At 29.7% G+C, this 19,553-nt stretch overlaps 1 protein-coding gene across 2 annotated transcripts; it reads right to left on the bottom strand.

The window, feature by feature from the left end:
- Positions 1-1,278: 1,278 nt before the first annotated feature.
- On the bottom strand, positions 1,279-7,932 carry LOC108333880 (WAT1-related protein At4g19185). 2 transcript variants are annotated; one of them, XM_017569362.2, is made up of 7 exons: positions 7,532-7,932; positions 6,711-6,773; positions 6,495-6,611; positions 6,047-6,332; positions 3,477-3,632; positions 1,901-2,052; positions 1,279-1,567 (listed from the first exon to the last, which is right to left on the bottom strand). In XM_017569362.2, exons 1-7 carry the CDS (start codon positions 7,720-7,722, stop codon positions 1,405-1,407), a joined length of 1,128 nt encoding a protein of 375 aa, XP_017424851.2. In that variant the 5' UTR covers positions 7,723-7,932; the 3' UTR covers positions 1,279-1,404. The 2 variants fall into 2 exon arrangements, with proteins under 2 accessions (XP_017424851.2, XP_017424861.2); XM_017569372.2 differs by lacking the exon at positions 7,532-7,932 and adding an exon at positions 7,243-7,506.
- Positions 7,933-19,553: the final 11,621 nt, after the last annotated feature.

The following is a 19,553-nucleotide window of genomic DNA, read 5'->3' as shown; positions in this document are numbered from 1 at the left end:
AAAAATTAAACAACCAAAGTGTCAGAGAGTGAAGATGGAAGCTAACATAAGAGTGTCCTCACCCCACATCACATGAAAGTTAACGCCGTTCATTTTTAAGGACTAGTAGTAAGAGTTTCAAAACTATGAGGACTGAAAGCCATCAAAGTTTCGAGTAGGGACTAAATCCTAAATCGTATGATACTTAAGGGACGAAAAACATATTTAACTCAAAAGAAAAACGTGTATAAAGTGTTTCTGTAAAACTAATTGACAAAAGGTGGACAAAAAATGTAAAAATGAAATGTATTAATTAAAAAAGCGTAAGTGATTACTTTCGCTTACTTTTAAAAAGATATTTATTATAATTGCTAACATGTTTGAATGTTAAAAATAAATAAAAGTTAAAAACATCTTAAAAATTGTTTATTTTGATATGCTACTGTAAATTGCTTATCGTGAAAAGTGATAAAATTTAATGACTTTTGTTTACATAATCACCCTTATCTTTTAAGATTTATTTAGATTAATGTTTGGAAACGATAAAATAACTAACATATCCATAAACGAATTATATAACAAGATAAAACGAGAAAAAATGTATAAAAAAGATTAAAAGTTGATTTTAAGTAATACATAAAATATAAATAATTGATAATAGTTATGAGAATTTTTTGACACGTTTGTCGAGAAAAATTTATGACAAAGTGTTACAAACCATTAAAATAATTTGAGTAAAAAATGTTTTGAAAACATTACATTTAAATGATTTCTATCCAATGCATGTTAGTTTAAATATAAAAGTTCAATAGATATATTTATTATGAAAAGAATGATTTAAAAGCTTAGTAGTTGACTGAAAAGAATTACTATGAACAATTTATAAAATTAAAAATTATGATAATATTCCCGGAGATTCGTTAAAATAATGTAATTTTCATGTTGCAATATTAGTTTAGTAGAAAACTATTCCGAATATTATCATAATGGAAATCACTTTTTATTTCTGGATTGCACAATTAAAGAAGACATAATGGAAAAATTTTATATTTATGATAGTGCAGGACGAAGATATGCAGGAGCAAGAAAAATTTGCCTTAAACCCCAATTAGAAATCAGTCCACAAAGACCTAGAATTTAAGCCCAAAATAATAATTTGGTTTATTGAAATAAACTTATTTTAAACCTATTCTTACTAAAAACAATTATCCCGCCACTTCTACATCTTTTTTTCTTTCTAATTTGACCTCTAATGGTGATTTAAATTTATTGTTAAAAACAATTCTGATGAAATCATTTGAAGCTGTAACCCAGTCCAATTTGTGGACAAGTTTATCAAAAAATTTAACGTTGATTCTCTCTGAATTCTTGAAAACATTACATATAAAAACAAGAAAGAATAATGAGACAACTTTTTACATACCGTTAATCTGAAGGCTTAGGGGACATGGTGGAGGGGCCTGAAAAAATGTTAATTCTATAAGAATTCTTATCATGAGAAATAACTGCAGCAGCTGCGTGTCTTTCTCTGTAAGACGCCCAAGTAACCGCATACAAACCAATAATGATCATAGATCCCCCTACGACGCTGTTGTCATCAATAAAGAAATAAAAACAGTAAGAAACTTATTTCAATAAACTACACAAAAAAGCTTACTGAAATGAACTAAAAACAGTTTATAAGAATCGTAAATCAATTTCATAAGTTTAAATAAGCTTCGTAAAAACTCTTTCAAACACCACCAAATTAAATGACAACTATGCATAGAAAACAAAGACGTGTTGGTTAATGAAGACAACTATGCATCTTTTCTGGAAAATAAAACATATCGTGCTGCTTTTTGGAAATAGCATAAAGAAGTTGAGTTGGCTTATATAGAATGTAAATTGCACCAATAACTAGGAATAATAGGAGATATACCTTCCCATGTAAATTGGAGTTCCTAGAAAAATTCTGGAAAGGAGAGCAGAAGCTCCTGGTTGAAGTGGGTTATAAAGAGCAACCATGGCTGGCCCCAAGATCTTGTTGCACCATGTAATCAGTCCATAATTAAGGGCAGATGCGATAAATCCCTGAACAAACAATGGAAACATCTGTAAGACTCTACATGTTTAGTCACTCTCATTCTATTTTTCCATTGTTGGGCATGATTTTCGCTTTAGAAATCAGAGACACTGAATTGAGAGAAAATATTTGAGAACTTTGTATGTATTTCATATTCCGACCACACAAACAACGAGATCAGTTTATTTAGGGTACAGAAAAAAAGCCAGTCAGCTTACCACATAAAAAAGAACTTTGCTACTCTAATATTGGCTTGGCAATCATTTGCAGAACAGAATTCTGGTCACCATTTGGAACTTAAACTTTTGGTGTCATCTGAATCCTAATTCATTGGTTCTGTGATTTTTCTTTTTTATTTAATATCTATATATAAACAAATGCAACGAAACCAAAAGAAAAAAAATATTATAGATCTATAAACAGCACAGCATAATTTTCTCTATATGTGAATTTTTTAATAGTGCCCTCATTTCTATGTATGATGTGTCAAATCAAAGATATAGTCAACTGCATATGACATAGTGTTTATGATATTAATTCGTAAAATATATACAAACACATATTTGAACTACATTGATAAATAGTAAAAGTTCAAACTTTTTAATAAAAAGTAATCTATGGGAAATATTATTGCCCAGTGATAAATGCCACTAGATTTCAGAATACGCTGGAGGAGTATTATTTGAAGGTCTACTATGAATTCCCAACAAAAACAGGCTCAGCATTCAAATCAGAATCAATAATTCAGGAGTTTGAATCTGATCCAAGATCAGCGTGAATTCTTCATAGTATCAACAGCAAATGCTATTTCAATTTAATAACCAAGGCTTTCGAGTTTTTCAAACAGTATATCCTGGCAGAGTTTCTCTCAGCGTGGAAGAGGAGAAATATAGGTTACAAATAGTGTAAAGTCGCTCAGCAAAATTCAATCCAAAATTAACATAGAAAATTAAGGAAAACTTATAAAACTGCATGCATGAACAACGTCTTTTCATTTTCCTCAAATGCAAACTTGGATGCCTTGATAAAAAAAATACACAAGTGAGTATGCTTCCATTTGTAAAGCTTCAAAGAGAAGCAAGATAAACTTACCAAGGAAGAAAACCAAATTCTGTTATTATTTGATGAATTTAAGGATACAACAGTTTTTATACACAGTTAGAATACAAGGTTCAGAGTATCCGGACACTAACCAATTGACTTGGCTAACTAACTAGAGAGAGGAAACGGTAACAGTGCTCATGATAGGAGTCTGTGAGCCCTTTCTTAACCACATGCTCAAAACATCATTCAATAAAAATAAAATTGGCATTTGAGGTGTTCAAGAATGATACCGCACAAATGACGAATAAAGAAGGTGAACTAAGGTTACCAAAGATAACTAGTAATGGCTCATAATATTGAAAGTTGATTTGAAGTTCTAGCGACTCACCGCATAAATAACAGCAATCGTTTCAGACTGTGTCAATCTCCAGTCAGTTGACTCGTTAGTTGCAAAGAATGATGTAGTTACCATCAGAACAGCTCCAAAGAAGTATGAATATGCCGTGACAGACAGGTTTGCAGGATACTTTTTTAATAGTGGAGCCTGGAAATATTTCACAACAATAATTAACACATTTTTCACATATAACAGAACCTAATACGTAAAGTGTTAAAAATTTTAGCAGAGTAAGCAGGGCTAATCTAATCATTAAGAAATTTTAAATGACAACTTGAAGAGCGGCTTTTGAAGCAGTAAATCATTCAATGTGACAGAAAGAATGACAACTTTGGGAAGGCATCCAATAATGAAAAATATTGGTGAAATCACAATATTTTTAATCGAGATGGTGAAAGGGAAGTTTTTATTGAGACTGTTAAAGAAAAACTAGCAGTTCTAGTTGGAGAGCCCAAGATCTCGTAGACACCATAATAGAATTCCATAATTCCAATGTAGGACTCAAGTTCAATAACTTGCAATGGATCCTAAATCTCACAATGTTTCTTACCCTGCCTGTGCACTAGCCCTTTGACTAGTCCTAGGCAAACACTGCAATGGCAGTGTCATCATTTATGTGGCTCACTAGCAAATGAGAGACGTGTTGGAAGGATTTGATACAAATTGATCAGAACTTTGGAGAACCATACTTTACTCCAAAAGGTAGTTGTTGAGGTTAGAGATCCTGAGGCCTTATAAACCCCATACTAGAATCCTGTACTTCAATGTAAGACTAAGTGTCATACCTGGAAACTGGATCCTAACAAGTATCAATCCCATTTTGTTAGATAGAAGAGCTGCCCACAATTTTATTTACAAGAGATTGTGGCATGCATGGGTTAGCAAGTTATGGATACCAAATATAGAAGGATTCAACTTGATGATGGTTATAAGACAGCTGTTCAAGGCTCAAGTAGCATGGTTAAACTTCATATGGAGAAATTTGAGGCGGTGGTAGCTCTTTTTTTTTCTGATATGCATGGTCTAGAAGTCCTACATTTTATTTTCTGAAATGGTTGGCTACACTTGAGGAAACATTGGTTGATGGGAATTTTCAAGTTAATGGGGAAGAGGGTCAACCTCTGCGGGGACGGGGGAGGTAAAGATATCATTTGATTACACTAAATAAGGAGATATGATATGATTTGATAGAGAAATGTCTAATTAAATATTTTTCATTATTAGATATTGATTTTGTTCCTTAGAATTGTATTTCTTCTTCATTATAAATAAGACTACTCACTACTGTATAACACACATAATTCATTATTTTCCTTCTTAGTTTTTCTCTTCTTAACAACATGGTATTAGAATGATGCTATCATCTATTACTTGTTTTGCACACTAATCCTTTTGACACTATCCAACATGCAACTTTTCAAACATTTACTTCGGTTAGATATCTCATATCGCCATACAAGCTGACTCTATGAAATTGAATTAGGTTTAAAGTTCATTTTCTAATATGGTATTAGAGTCTGTCCTAGCGAATTTTGTTGGGCCTATCTTATCACCTATTATCGCCTGCTATTGAACCACCTACAAATATCTAGTTCATGTTCAAGATGTCCATTCCTCGACTTAAAGTTCATTTTCTAATAACTTTGAAAGCCTAAATGAATGGTTGAATGAATATTCCTTTCAACAGAGGTGAACTTTGATAGTAATAGCCCAGGGTCTTGCTGCTAGGGAGATTAGTACAAAAAGCACTAGTTGTATAAGTTTCTGTTGACAATATATGCTGCCGTTTCCAAGAAACCCATGGGGTTACCACTTAAAAGAAACAAGGAACACTCAATCACCATTTTTCAAGGACAAGACAAGGCGTTGTTAGCATGACCCTACCACCACCCACATCTTCATAAAAATAAAGTTATATCCACCATTAGTATATTTACAAAATTCTAACAAAATTAATAAGTATTCTTTGTTCTTGTTTATGAAGAATCTAGTCACGTTGGTTCTTGTTCGTATCTTACTTTTCCAATAATTCAACCTCATTTTTTGCTTCACTTTTTTTTTTCATCACATTACTCTACTATTTTGATTCATTCATTTACTTTCAAAAACCACTTTTTCAATTGTCATCCAAGCTTGATTTTCTTGTTCAAATTCGATTTTCACATCCGTTTCAAAGTTCTCAACGTAAGGAACCACTTCTCACCAGCAGTCTCCACAACTGTCGTGGTGTAGCTGCAAACAGCTTAATAAGATGTAAACATGTCTACAGGGTTGAAGCAAGTCAAGACAGTATCACTAGCTTAATCCTGAAAATTGGACCAGATCTCTAAACATAAATGGCTAAGAGGATCACTCACAGGTTTTCCAGATGAACCATCTGGTTCACTACATACACTATGATGATTAGAGAATAACGTCATGTGTATAATGCATGGAATTGGCACTTAACAAATAAATATCAGTTAATAGAGATAAGAAATGACAGTGATCACTACCAGTTTTTTTTTCTTAATGCTTCCTGTAGTCAACAATCATTTGAAGAATATATAAAGGAGATGAACCTGAATGGTTAGAAAAGCAGCCATGCACATGCAATTCCCTATGAAGCACAAAACTCCAAGATGAAATTGATCAAATCCGAGATCCAGTAAACCACCAATTAACCATCCAGAAGGCTCTGGTTGACCTTTGGCACTTATTTCACTGTGTGATACAAAGTCTGTTTCTGAATATCCTATCAATGCCGGACCACGATACAAAACCATCAGTACAGCACCTAAAACACAAGAGAAAGTTCCTCCAACCTTGGCCAAACCTTCATATCTTAGCAAGTTCACTCTTTCTGTACTGCATGAATAAGTTTATCAGGTGCACATTACTCTATGTCCTGTTGCATCTTGATTTAATTAATGTATAAATTTCAGTGCAACAATAGTGAGGAATTGTGTGTCCTAGAAAAAGATAAACTGACAAAATACACGTGTAGAAATTGAAGCGAGAGAAACTGACCCCATCATCACAGCCAATAGAAAAGTAAAGACCGGAGTGGCTGGCTGAACCGCAGCAGCATAAGTTGGATTAGTATAGCTTAAGCCAATAAGAAACAAAAGATGGTTGCCAAATATCCTGAACATGAACAAAGAAGCCAAATTACTATTGCATCAATAAAACGCTATAGTTCACGCATAAACAATAGAGAATATGTCACTATATCCATAACCTTACCCAGTTAATCCAAGAAAGAAGAATGACATGAGAAGGCGTTTAGTTATCGGTGGCCTTGTACGCCTACAAACCAGACATGATTAGGAGAACGATGCATCAGAAGTAAAGCAATGACGATGAGAAATGGGTATAAAAGAGCGTAGCAAGTTAAAATTTCCTTTCTAAAGTTTAAATATAAAGCAGTATAGCACAGTTAAATGAGCAAAGAAAGTACAATAAAATTAGCTGTAATCTAGGCAAAAATTGACCATAAGTATGAGCATTTTCAGAATCAAACTTGAGATGTTGACAAATAAACCTCGATCGTGATAACCCTTGGTTATTAGTTAATTACTGAAACATACTATAAACTATAACTCTAGATGAAAGATAGGCCTACATTTTAGGCATACATAACTGTATAATTTGATCAATTAAACACAGAGAGACACCACTAATACGGACATTTGGGTGGGGACACCAATAACACACCCTTTATTATTATCAGTATAAATTTATGAAAAATTAAAGTTTTTTGAGTTTCACTTCTTACTAATGAAATTCACGGGTAATTTTGTAGTTTCCAATGAGTTTTGACCAATAGTCGCAAGTGGGTTACAGAGATTATGTTAGAAAATGGTACTGCCGGCTCCCCTCCTAACAATCAAAGAAAGTAGAATTGATGACAGACGTATAAACGGGGGACCAATAGAACACACAACCAATGATAAATGCATTGCATAAGGCACATTGAAAACAAACAACCAAAACAATCAATTCACTTCCCCTTTCAGAGCAACGCGAACATTCAGATAGATAGATAGAGAGAGAAAGGGAGGTACTTTTCACGGATAAAAGCTAGGGGAGCGAGAATAGCGAGGGCAATGATATCGCGGAAGACGCAGAAGACGATTTGGTTGACGCCAACATTAAGGGCAACTTTGGTGATGACGTGATAGCCTCCGTTGAATAACTGCACCATTGCCATGGCAGTGTGGGCCTTCCATATCTCACCCCCTGACACTGCTGCCATTATTATTAGCTTAGATTTGATTAGATTACAATACAAATCTCTCTACAGAAGGACACAGTTGACGTTCAAGATTGGGGTTTGATTGAAATTGAATTGAAAGCGTTGAAAATGGATGCCACAAAAGAAGTAAACTATGTTGCCATTGCTGATGCCAAAGGAAAGACCCCCAATCTCTAACTAATTCTTTTTCTGCCTCTTGGTCGGTCCAAGTGTTTCAACACCATGTTTTCTGTTATTCTTGTCTTAATCAATTTTCCATGACCAATAGTACAATTTTTTATGGTAATAAAAAATTAAAATTAATTATTATAATAATTATCAATTTATTATATTATTTATTATATTGATTTTAAATACAAATATTATTAAAATTATAATTTTTTTTCCAAAAATTAATTGCAAAAATAAAGTATTTTATTGATAATATAGATTATTATTTTAAGTTGTAAAATGTAAAGTTTTAAAAGCGAAAAGAAAAGTTAATGAATTTTTAATATTTAATGTAAATAATTTAAATTTAAGGAAAAGTTATTTACATAAAATTAAATTTGTAACTGACTATTTAATAAATTAATAACATTAAAGAAATTAGAATAAAATTAAAGTAGAAGGTATATGGTATTCATAAACAAGATGAATTTTAAGGATGAATTAATCCAAAACTTAAATTTAAATATTTAAGGAGAAAAAGTTTTGAAAGATTAAATATATTTTTTTTAGAAAAAGGAGTTTATAATCTTTTTACTGAATTTTCTATTATATTTTAAAATATATTAAACTTTTTAAATATATTTTAAAATGTCAAAATTAATATAATTTGAAAGTCTAACAATATAGAAATAAAAACTATAAAAATTCCAATACGATATTTAACTTTATTTCACACTTGTTATATGTTTATTAACCTCATAAATTATTATAATGTAAACATAAAATCTCTTCCTATCTACTGTACATTACTATTTACATTACTCATAAAAATGAAAAGAGGAACAAACCTATTAAATTATTAAAATTAATGTTCATTAACAGTCAACCTAACATACGGGTTTAAATGATCAAAAGATTAAACATAAGTATTAAATTAGTAAAATTCAAAAAGATTCAATTTTAAAATATTGTTTAATAAGTTAAAGTTATATAATATAAATTGATATTATCTTGAATTATTGTGAAATTTTCAACAAATATATTTATAATAAAAACATCAAATATTGGTATGGACGAGATCCTCCAAAGAATAAAATATAAATGACTTTAATAATATATTAAAATAATAAATAATAAAATGAACTTTATTTATATAATATTTTTGTATTTATATTAAACTTGTAAAATACTAAAATGTAAACATAAAATCTCTTTCTATCTACATATACTTTACAAATCAAAGTAAAACTAAGAACAAACTATTTAAAGTAATGTCCACTAATAAGGAACCTAACATATAGTTTAAATTATCAACAGACACAAAAGTTAAGCAGAAGAGTTAGAGAAGCAGACATCAAATATCTAATCTTCAGCTATATGCTTAAGATTTTCTCCACTGTCTACTCATTTTATAGCAAAATAATATCTTCACAAACAAGAATGTCCTACATAATTAATACCCATTGTCAACCAAAAAAGTTAAAAGGAATAAGACATCCTTATAATTAATAAAAGGAGAAAAAATAGTCACCAACTACTCTGAAGTGAAGGTAAGCACAACTTAGGGTTTCTTTAAAAAACTAAACTTATTTGATAATTGTGTTGGTAAAATAGTTTTCAAAATTTATTTTCATTTCATGTATCTAAAAGTTAAAAAAAAAAATGTGTTTTCTATTTTAGTTTTCCATTTTGTTTTTCAACATGCCATCAAAACTTGTTACGTTTTTCCAAAAATTCGAATAACACAAATCTCCTTATTCCCTTTCTTTATTACATTTTTTCATCTCTCTGAAACAATTTTTAAACTAGATCATCAAACACATAACTTTTCAAACTTATTCTTAAGAGACGTTCTTCAAATTGATTACTAGAACTTTTTTTGAAAACAAAAAAAACACATACCTTAAAGTTCTTATATGATTTTAATTAATTCCACAAACATCTCAAATGTAGGTTACTGGTTTGAGACCTACATATTAAGAAATTTATATTAAAATATGTGGATGTGAAAGCATATGTTTTAAATTTTAAATTTGAGTTTTAGAGTAAAATATATTTAATTGTATAATCAAATTAGCTTTTTAAATTATAAAAAATATAAAAGTAAGTCTTGTTATGATATCACTATTGGAACAAAATTTACACCTAAAATTAAATAACACGTATAGAATTGCACTATCTTAGAATATGCTATAAAATCATTTCCATGACTCTCATTTATACATTTCATTTAGTTTTATTATTTCCAATTTAAAAACTTTCACCCTGAAAACAAATTCATTAACGATGTAAATTAAGTATAGGTTAGAAGTCACAAAAAAAGACAATGACAAATTTGTAAACATAATAATTTTGTTTTATGATGATTATGTGGAGACAGTTGTTAAAATCGAAAATAAAGAAAATAATAATAATTTTCTATTCAATTATCATTAAAATGAAAACAACAAATAGTTAATCAAGAAATCGTGATATTAAAAGTAAAAAAGTAAGACTACTAAGAGAGTCATTAAAAAAACAACGAGTTAGTACTAGAATTGTCATTGTTTGTATTATTGTATGTTTTGTTTTTTATTTTCTCTTTCTATTTTGTGTTGTTTGTCTCCTTTCAACGAAATGTTTTTTCTTCATTTTCTTCTCTTTCCTTTGTTCTCTCATTTGTCTACCATTCTTTGATCACCTTTGTTATTGTTTCATATTAACAAGAAAACATAGATGAAGATGTCAATAAAGAATTCACAAACTCACGCATCTCTATGTTGTCATTGTCTGTTTGCTAATTTCTATGACAATATTTTCACCTTCCCTTCATTGCCACCCTCATCAACTCTAGACAACCCCCACGCCCCATGGCTGCCTCCTCCATCTATAAATCGTTGTCTCCTTTTCATTGTGGGTTAGTTTTCTTTCTTAATTTTGGTTTATTTTTTTATTATATTTATTTGATTGTAAACTAAATAGAATGTCATCATTTAAAATACTTACAATAACAATTTTAATCTAAATTGTCATTATAAGTAGAAAATAAAAAAATTAAATTATTGTTATAAGTATTTCAAAGGATAATGATTGTAGTCGTCATCAATTATTTCTAATTTATAATGACAACTTTATTAATGACAAATTCTAAACTATTGTCAAAAACTTCTCTTAACCGTCATTAAAGGTTTTGTTTGTAATAGTGTTTAACAAGCGTTGTCCAATTGAGTATTTATTTCTTTTAAATTCTTAAACAAGTAAATAAATAGCTTACAAATTTACATTAAGTTACTTAATAAGTTATAACTATTGCATTTACACAATAAATGAAATATAAAAATAATATATTTATTTATACTATTATTTTCAAAATGTTTTTTAATAATACTAATTAAGTAAAAATAATTGTGCAAATGTTAAAAAAACTAAACTCAAATTTTAAGATTGTTACCTTATTAATGTTCGAATATTGAACTGTTGATATGAAAATGTACATTGATATTTATGATATGTTTGATAATATTATTTTTACTTTGTATATCAAATGGTGATCCTCATACCATTTGAAGGAGAAAAAAATATAAAGGATATTGAGATTGCAATTGAAAAAGGGGTTTAAGCAAGGTAGGTTTGGATTTTAGTGACACTTAAGTGAGGCTTTGGGGACTATAACTTAATTGGATAGGGTAAGAAAGACTCAGTACATGTAGGTGCAATACCGGTAGACTTGAGTAACTCCAAGTCAAATGTTCATTATCCCAATTTGGAATTGATTTATAGAAAATTTGTATCCCGTAGAAAAGGATTAGTGGTAGGGGAGCATGGAGCTTTTAGGATCCAAAAGTTCCTCATTTCTCCCACAATTAGAAGGACAATCCTTAACAACTTTTTTTAAAGATATGTTCAGTTCTCTTAATAGGGTCACCGTTGTGGCTTGCTCAATTGGCTTACATACTAAAGAAGCCTTTTTCGATGAAGAGAGGAGAATAAAAGAATCTGATCACATGCAACGATAAATGAATAGGAAAAAGGCTTATGTGGACAAGTTTAAACATCTTTGAATGCAAGTCAATGGACGAGAAGAAAAATATGCAATCTCAATTTCAATAGTTTTCTAATGAGATGAAACAACTCGAAAAGGACAATGCATATTGGGTTGACAAAAAGAAGAAATGGAAGGAGGTTGAGAATGTTGAAAATTCAAGTGTGAGTTTAAGTCTCACATTGGATAAAAATGAGAAAGTAGAGTAGTATATAAAGGTGAAGACTCATAATTGAATTTCTAATAGAGAAAGTCTTAGAGATAGAAATTGCTAACACTTTTAGGATGATGGGTTTTGAATGAACAATTGAGCAGGTGTGATCTCTTCATCCAAGTATAGTTCTCTCATTCTTAAATCCATGTAAAATTATGGGTAATTGATAATTGGTGGACGAGTAATGCCCTAGTTTTTACAAGTTCTTATGACTTCTTTTTATTGTGGTATTTTTACTTCAATTTTGAATTTACCTCTATAGTTAATTCAATTACACTTTTATTATGTTAAGTTTTGGTGTCATGTTTATTCAAATCATGCTAGTAAGATTTGATCCGCATGATAACTTGTAATTAATTTATTTTTGTTAATTATTCAAGTTGAAGTTAGACATGTAAAACACATGAATGAGTAACTTATAATATTTCTTTTGTTAATTATTCAAGTTGAAGTCGAACATACAAAATGAAAAAAATAAATAACTTGTAATTAGTTTTTGCTAATTACTCAAACTAAGAGTGGACATGTAAAATGCATGATGAATAACTTGTAATTATTTTTTTCTTAATTACTCAAGTTGAGGTCAAACATGTATAATGCATAATAAATAATTTATAATTACTTTTTCATTAATTACTTAAATTGAAATCGAACATGTAGAATGCATAATGAATAATTTGTAATAATTTTTTTATTAATTTGAGGTTAAATACACATATAATGAATAATATGTCATTATTTTTTGTTACATAAGTTGAGATTGAACATGTAGAAGGCATGATGAATAACTATAGGCTTGTACAATCATTAACTTATTTTTTTTTTTGTTACCATATAATGGATGTTGCTAACTAAAATCATTGCAGATTTTCTCATTGATCTTAGTTTTTATATTGACTAAGATTATTGTATATTTCCTCGCTGACTTTAATTTTTCCAAAGTCATTGTAAATTTTCTTGTCAACTTGTTTTTATTTACTAAGATAATAGCAAATTTGCTTGTTGACCTTATATGTTTTTACAGTCGTGGTAGATTTCCTCATTAACCTTAGTTTTTATTTACTAAGTGTTGTAAATTTCTTCATGACGTTAGTTTTTATTAACTAAAATCATTGTAGATTTCCTCATCAACCTTAGTTTTTCTAAGGCATTGTAGATTTCCTCATCAAGCGCAATTTTATGAATTAAGACTGTTGTAAATTTTCATGTCAGCCTTAACTAAGACCATTGTAGATTTTTTTGCTGACCTTAGCTTTCTAAGGTTGTTGCAAATCCTCTCAGCCTTATTTGTTACCAACACCATTGTATGTTAACCTTAACTTTTTCTAACTACGATCGTTTGTAGATTTCCTCATCGGTTTACTTTTAATTTTATATTTTTTTGTTACACTAGTAAAATGTATGAATATTAACTCGTGTATTTGGCATCGGTTTCGTTGCAATCGAAACATAAACTGACGCGATAATACTTTTGCAATTATCGCAAACATATATGTCTCGGTTCAAATAGAACCAAAGCCTAAATGGGTCTATGACTTCAGTTCTATAAACAACTGAAGTCAAATCCCATTGTAAATTTGACTTTTCAGCTGACTCGTTTTTAAATTAGATCTATGGCTTTGGTTCTCTAAACAACTAAGGTCATAGAGTCTTAATGCTTTGGTTATGTCGTGAATCGAGGCATAAAATAACAGACCCATTTTTTTGTTTATTGCTTTGAGTTTTTTGAACCGGGACAAAATCATAACCTTTTCTACTTCGACTTTTGAACCGATGCCAAAAGTCGCATCTTTTCCAAAACAACCACTATCGTATCCCTTGGTTGCACTAATGTTAGTCTTAGATTTTACTAACTAAGATTGTTGGTTTGATGGTGCTTTGTTGAAGTGAAGATTTTTGTTGGTGTTGAGTGATTGTCACATATCTCTAGCTTATAGTTTAGCTAACTGTTTTTCGTTTCTGGAGATTAGTATCTTAGGGACAACCTACAAACAATGTTCTTCCAAATAAAATTTTAACCTTTGTCACAAATATCATGGCCAGTGGATTAACTTTTATCCACTTTTGTAGAGTACTCAATGGCTTTTACTAGGAACTTCAACTGTTGAGCTACTTGTGAAAATGGGTCTGGTATGTCAAGTTCCTATGTATGGAAGGATCATGGGACATTGCTGGAATGCATATTCTTGAAAAGGATGTACATGAAAATCAATGTGTTGGTGATACTTGTTATATATTTTTGCATATGTCATTCAATCTTCCTTCTAAGTTGAGCAATAGTAGCTTGCTCATTTAATTTTATAGACCAATGATCATCTCTGAATGTGACTTCCACAAAGTCCTGAATGTAAGTCTATTGATACTTTTTGTGCTTTCTACTTAGTAAGACATCTTAAAACAAACAATGAATGTCTTCACTGAAATAAACACCCATCTATTATCATGAATCAAGCAAGACTCTTTCTGATCATTTTAACTTGCATTGAATCAACAAGTTCCATTCTAATTATTAGATATCATATATTGGGCTTGTTTGCTACTTGTAGCACCAACACCTCTTGTTCTTCAAGTAAGACCCATGATCACTAACCAATTTGAATGTGAGGCTGACATTATAATACATAAGCATGTATCAAAGTTTGAAATACCCAATTAGAAAGGACCTTTACACCTTTACATAACTCAACTACCAAGCTAATTGTGGACCCTTCACTTGGAATTCACCAAAAACTTTCCCGAAGACAAGTTGAAAGTCTTTACTTGCAACGAGACATTTGATGCCCATCCATGTAGTGAGAAGCATTATAGCATCAATGTCTCATACTTAGCTTGAGGATTGTTTGCTCTAAATAGACTTGTTTAATGAGAACACCATTTAGTCCTTCTAAGATTATCTCTATCCTACTTTCCTTAAGATTGAAATTATTATCTACTAATAAAATTCATCACGACTCCTCATTTTGCTTCGATGGAGGCGAGTAAGGTGAGTTTTGTATGCTATAAAATTTGATAGCACCTAGCCCATGATAGCTCCTTGTGGTTGATACTTCTAGTCATATTTTGATAACTCGTTTCATCTTTTAGTCATTTATCCTGGAACATTCTTTTAGCTTTTGCATAATTTGTCTAGTAGACAAATCAATCATCACCACTATTGTATAACTTTGGAAACAATGTCGTAACTGTTTGACTATGACAACCACTGCCTTTTCTATCTTTTGATATTGGAATTTTGTCCCTTGTAATAGGTATAGAAAGTGAAAATTTTATACCTATTTTGACAATAATAGATATAAAAGTAACTTTTTATACTTGTTCTAGGAATATCAAGTATAAAAAGTCAACCTTTTTATACCACCTATTCTAGAAAGAACTGGTATAAAAGGTTGAAAACTTTATATATTGCTTCTATACCTACTTAAAAACTGGTATAAAAGTCTTTTTTAACTGATATAAAAAGTTATTTTGGCATAGTGATTGTTGAGAAAAATAGATTTCCCATCTTATTTTTTATACCAAAATCGAGCTAATGGTCTGGTCGATCACTGTGATGTAAAGGTGCAAATGATTGTCCATCTTGAGTTTTAACCAGACAAAGGAATTGACCAAGTATTACTTTATTTTTTAAATGCCTCTTCACACTCTTTTGTCCAAGAAAACTAATCGTTCTATCGAAGACATTGAAAATATGAAAATACTTACCACATCCTCAAGACAAGAAATATGATGGGAAAGTCATACAACCTATTAATTGTTGCACCTATTTCACACTTGTAGAACTTTGCATATTCATGCTAGATGACTACACGTTTACCCAAGCTTGTTTTGATTCTCCTTTATTTGAGTATAAATCCTAAAATATTTCCTCCCTTTACTTCAAAGACACATTGGTCAATATTGAGTTTCAACACTAGTATCAATTAATGGTAGTAAACAACTCCTATAAGTTGATCAGATTATCAAAGGAAGAATCTGACTTCACTATATCATCAACATAGCTTTCTATATTTCTCCGTAACATGAGTTTGCGGATCTTGTCCATCAAATATTTATATTTGTAGCTAGTCCTGACATTTTTTAACCCAAACAGCATCACTTAATAACAATAGTTGTAGATAGTCCTAACATTTTTTAACCCAAACAATATCACTTGATAACAATAGTTAGTGATTTTCATCATGAAAATATCCTCTTTATAAGATATATTTGGATTTGATTATACTCTCAATATGCATCTATAAAACTTATAAAATTTGGTATATTGTATTCCAAAACATTATCTACTAAATTGTATATGCGCGACTATGAATGCGAATAAATTGGACAAATATTGTTTTGATCACGCATACATCATTTGTCACTTGCTTTCTTCACCGTTATAATGTTAGCCAACCGTTTCAGAAAAAGAATTTCTTGAATATGTTCAAGAGCAAGGAGATTGGATGTTTATTTTGTTGCAACCTTTTTTTTTTTTTCATTGAACTTTCATCTCTTTTGAATGATGGGCTTGGTTCGGGAATGTACATCAAACCATGACAAGGATCAAGATCTAATTTAAATTTTATCTCCATTAACTTCGATTTTCCTTAACATTGTTTATATGCTACAATCTGCTATTCTGGAACATAATACAAGGATCAAGATCTAATCGAAAGTTTATTTAACATTAAGTCAAAACCTCCTACATGGACCGAGCTGCCAAATTATTAGAAACAAGAGTATATGACAATTTTATAGACTCTTTTTTTTCGAATAAAACTCCTTTTGAAAAGAAAACAAAACTTACACAAATATATTCAGTATCAAATAATTACGTGCCTACCTATTTTCTGCATCAGACTAAAAACATACTCATAAAGCTGATTTTGGAGGCACAATGGTTTTCTGACAAGATAAAACAGGTCGGAATTCGAAGTATATATAAAACTAATTAAAAATATTATATAAACTATTAAAGCATATTAATTTATATTATTAAAATGTTTGTATTATTATATTTAATCTAACAATTATTAATTAATTTTTATCAGTTTACATAAAATTTAAAAATTAATCATTATTAAATTAAATTGATGTTAAAAAATAATTAATATTAAATTTAAGTTTTTAACTTGAATTATTAGTAAAAAATTAATATTTTTCTTATTATTTTTTAATGGTATAGTACAATTAAATAATTATTATTATTATTATTAATTGAAAAAAATTGTAAATGACAATTATTATTAATTAAAATTTATTATTGTTACCAACAGTATAAATTTAGCATTAATTAGAAAAAACAGTACATCATTAATATATGTTCATAAATATATTAAAAAAGCGAAATTATAAATTTATATTGTTATCAACAGAAAATTCCTTTTGAAAATAATTTATTCGGAAAAATAATTCTAAATTTATATTTCTTTTTCTGTGAATATAAGTGGATAGGGATTCTTCGTGAGCTCAACTCATCTAACTGAATTTAAATATGCTAGAGCATTGGATTGATTGAATTTACTTTGACTAACCCAATTAAATTTTAGTTACAATAAGATTTAACGAGTTCTTAATTGGATTAATCTTATTCAACCATACCTACAATTAGTAATAAAACAATTGATATTGTAATTCAAAAAATGTGTAATGCTATCTACGACGGACAATCCACTTAAAAAGAAATAGGCAACAGAATAGTCTAAAAAATTTCACTGGAGTTCGTGGAAACGGATCATCACAGGTGTTATGATAATGCACACATCTAACGACTCGATTTGAGAGAAGAATAATCGATGAACTTGTATTTATCGATCACTCCGAAATGAAAATTGAAGCAAAATAATGGAATATGAAAGCGCAATCAGTTACAGCACATGGTTGGATGTTGAAATGCATAAAAAAAAAGTGAGTGAGATGGAGAAGAACCTTTCGTGGATGTAAGCGATGGGAGCGAGAATGAGGAAGGCGATGAGATCGCGGAAGACGCAGTAGACAATTTGGTTGATCCCAACGTCAAGAGCCAATTTGGAGATAACGTGATAGCCTCCGCTCAATACCTGCACCATCACCAGCGACGTGTGTGCTTTCCATATTTTACTCCCTGAAACTGTTTCCATTATGACAAAATTCTGGGTTTGAAACTCCGTTGATGCACAAATATCTATAAATAATAAACTAATTAATTAATTAAATAATTAAGTAAAAGTAAATAGGATTGTCATTTCTGATTATGAGCCGGCTGAAACATAACGCAGTTCCGTGTCTGCGCGGTTGAACCAACTATTCTTTTAACAACTTTTCTTTATCAGTATATTAAAATTATAGGTTGCAAATTACGTGAAAATAATAAAATTAAAAAATATAGTTGTTTTGACCAAAAATCGCTAAAAATAAATTAACTTAAACCGATACGATATGAATTCATAATGACCAAAAGGATATTTTTAATTTAATGAATATATGTTGACAATATATATGCATTTTAATTACACATATTTATTGACGAGGTTAAGTATAATAGTATCTAATATAATGTATATACATATTCTGTTGTTAGGAATATTAATTTGATTTTTTTAATAATCGAAAGATGAGAATAAAATTAGAAGTGAATTTTTTTTTATTCAAAGTTACTTTTAAAATACACTTGTTTTATTTTTATTATGTAATTTCATTTGTTTATACTTTAAATTATTTTTTATTTAAATTTATTTTAAGAATTAATTTTAGTTAGTCTTATTTACAATTTCAAAAATATAAATCAAGCATATTAATGGACATCCGTAAGTTTCAATTAATATAAAAAAATGTTGATACTTAATAAATAATAAATAACGAGATGAACTTTTTATTGAATGAGCAACGTAAATGGAAATATAATTAATGCTAATAAGTGTAGTGCCCACGAGCCTAACTTTTGTTGACTATTATTTAAATTTATTTATATATAGAATTAATTATTTTTTTCAGTTGACTACTTATATATTTTATATATGATTTTTCTTTTACTTTATAGTTGTTCTTACAAGGTTTGATTTTATAAAACTATTTACTAGAACAGTTGAAGTTTCAAATATAATCTTGTTATTTTCGATTCCCAGTCTTCATGAATAAAATTCGTAGTAAAAACAGAAAAGAAACTTACGATAAGAGAATAACAAAAATGGGTGACACAATAATAAAAGGGGTGTTACTCCTTCCACCACCACAACTTGCTTCCTCCACCATCCCATTCCCCTTTTACCCTTTTCTTTATTTTTTCATTCCTATTTTACCCTTATTAAAATTTTATGGTTAATATTATTTAAAATCTTATATGGACATTCATTCTCTTTATCATTCTTCCCTCTTTCTCTTTATTATTTTTCACAGTTCCACTATCCTTGGATTGTCTATCATGTTCCACTTCTTCTTCTCTTTTACAGAATTGTGACGTGAGAGTGTGGTGGATTTTGTGTTTAGTAA

This window comes from Vigna angularis, chromosome 1 (genome assembly GCF_016808095.1).
Source record: "Vigna angularis cultivar LongXiaoDou No.4 chromosome 1, ASM1680809v1, whole genome shotgun sequence".
Taxonomy (NCBI): Eukaryota; Viridiplantae; Streptophyta; class Magnoliopsida; order Fabales; family Fabaceae; genus Vigna; species Vigna angularis.
The sequence above is the reverse complement of the archived record's forward strand: the minus strand, read 5'-3'. Positions and strand labels throughout refer to the sequence as shown.

Bases quoted from the DNA above. Each gene is read 5' to 3' on its own strand.
- LOC108333880 (XM_017569362.2), bottom strand. From the start codon at position 7,722: ATGGCAGCAGTGTCAGGGGGTGAGATATGGAAGGCCCACACTGCCATG. The intron at 6,333-6,494 runs GTCAGTTTCTCT...TTATTCATGCAG, and splicing joins CTATTGGCTGTGATGATGGG to TACAGAAAGAGTGAACTTGC. The intron at 1,568-1,900 runs GTATATCTCCTA...TGATGACAACAG, and splicing joins ACTCCAATTTACATGGGAAG to CGTCGTAGGGGGATCTATGA.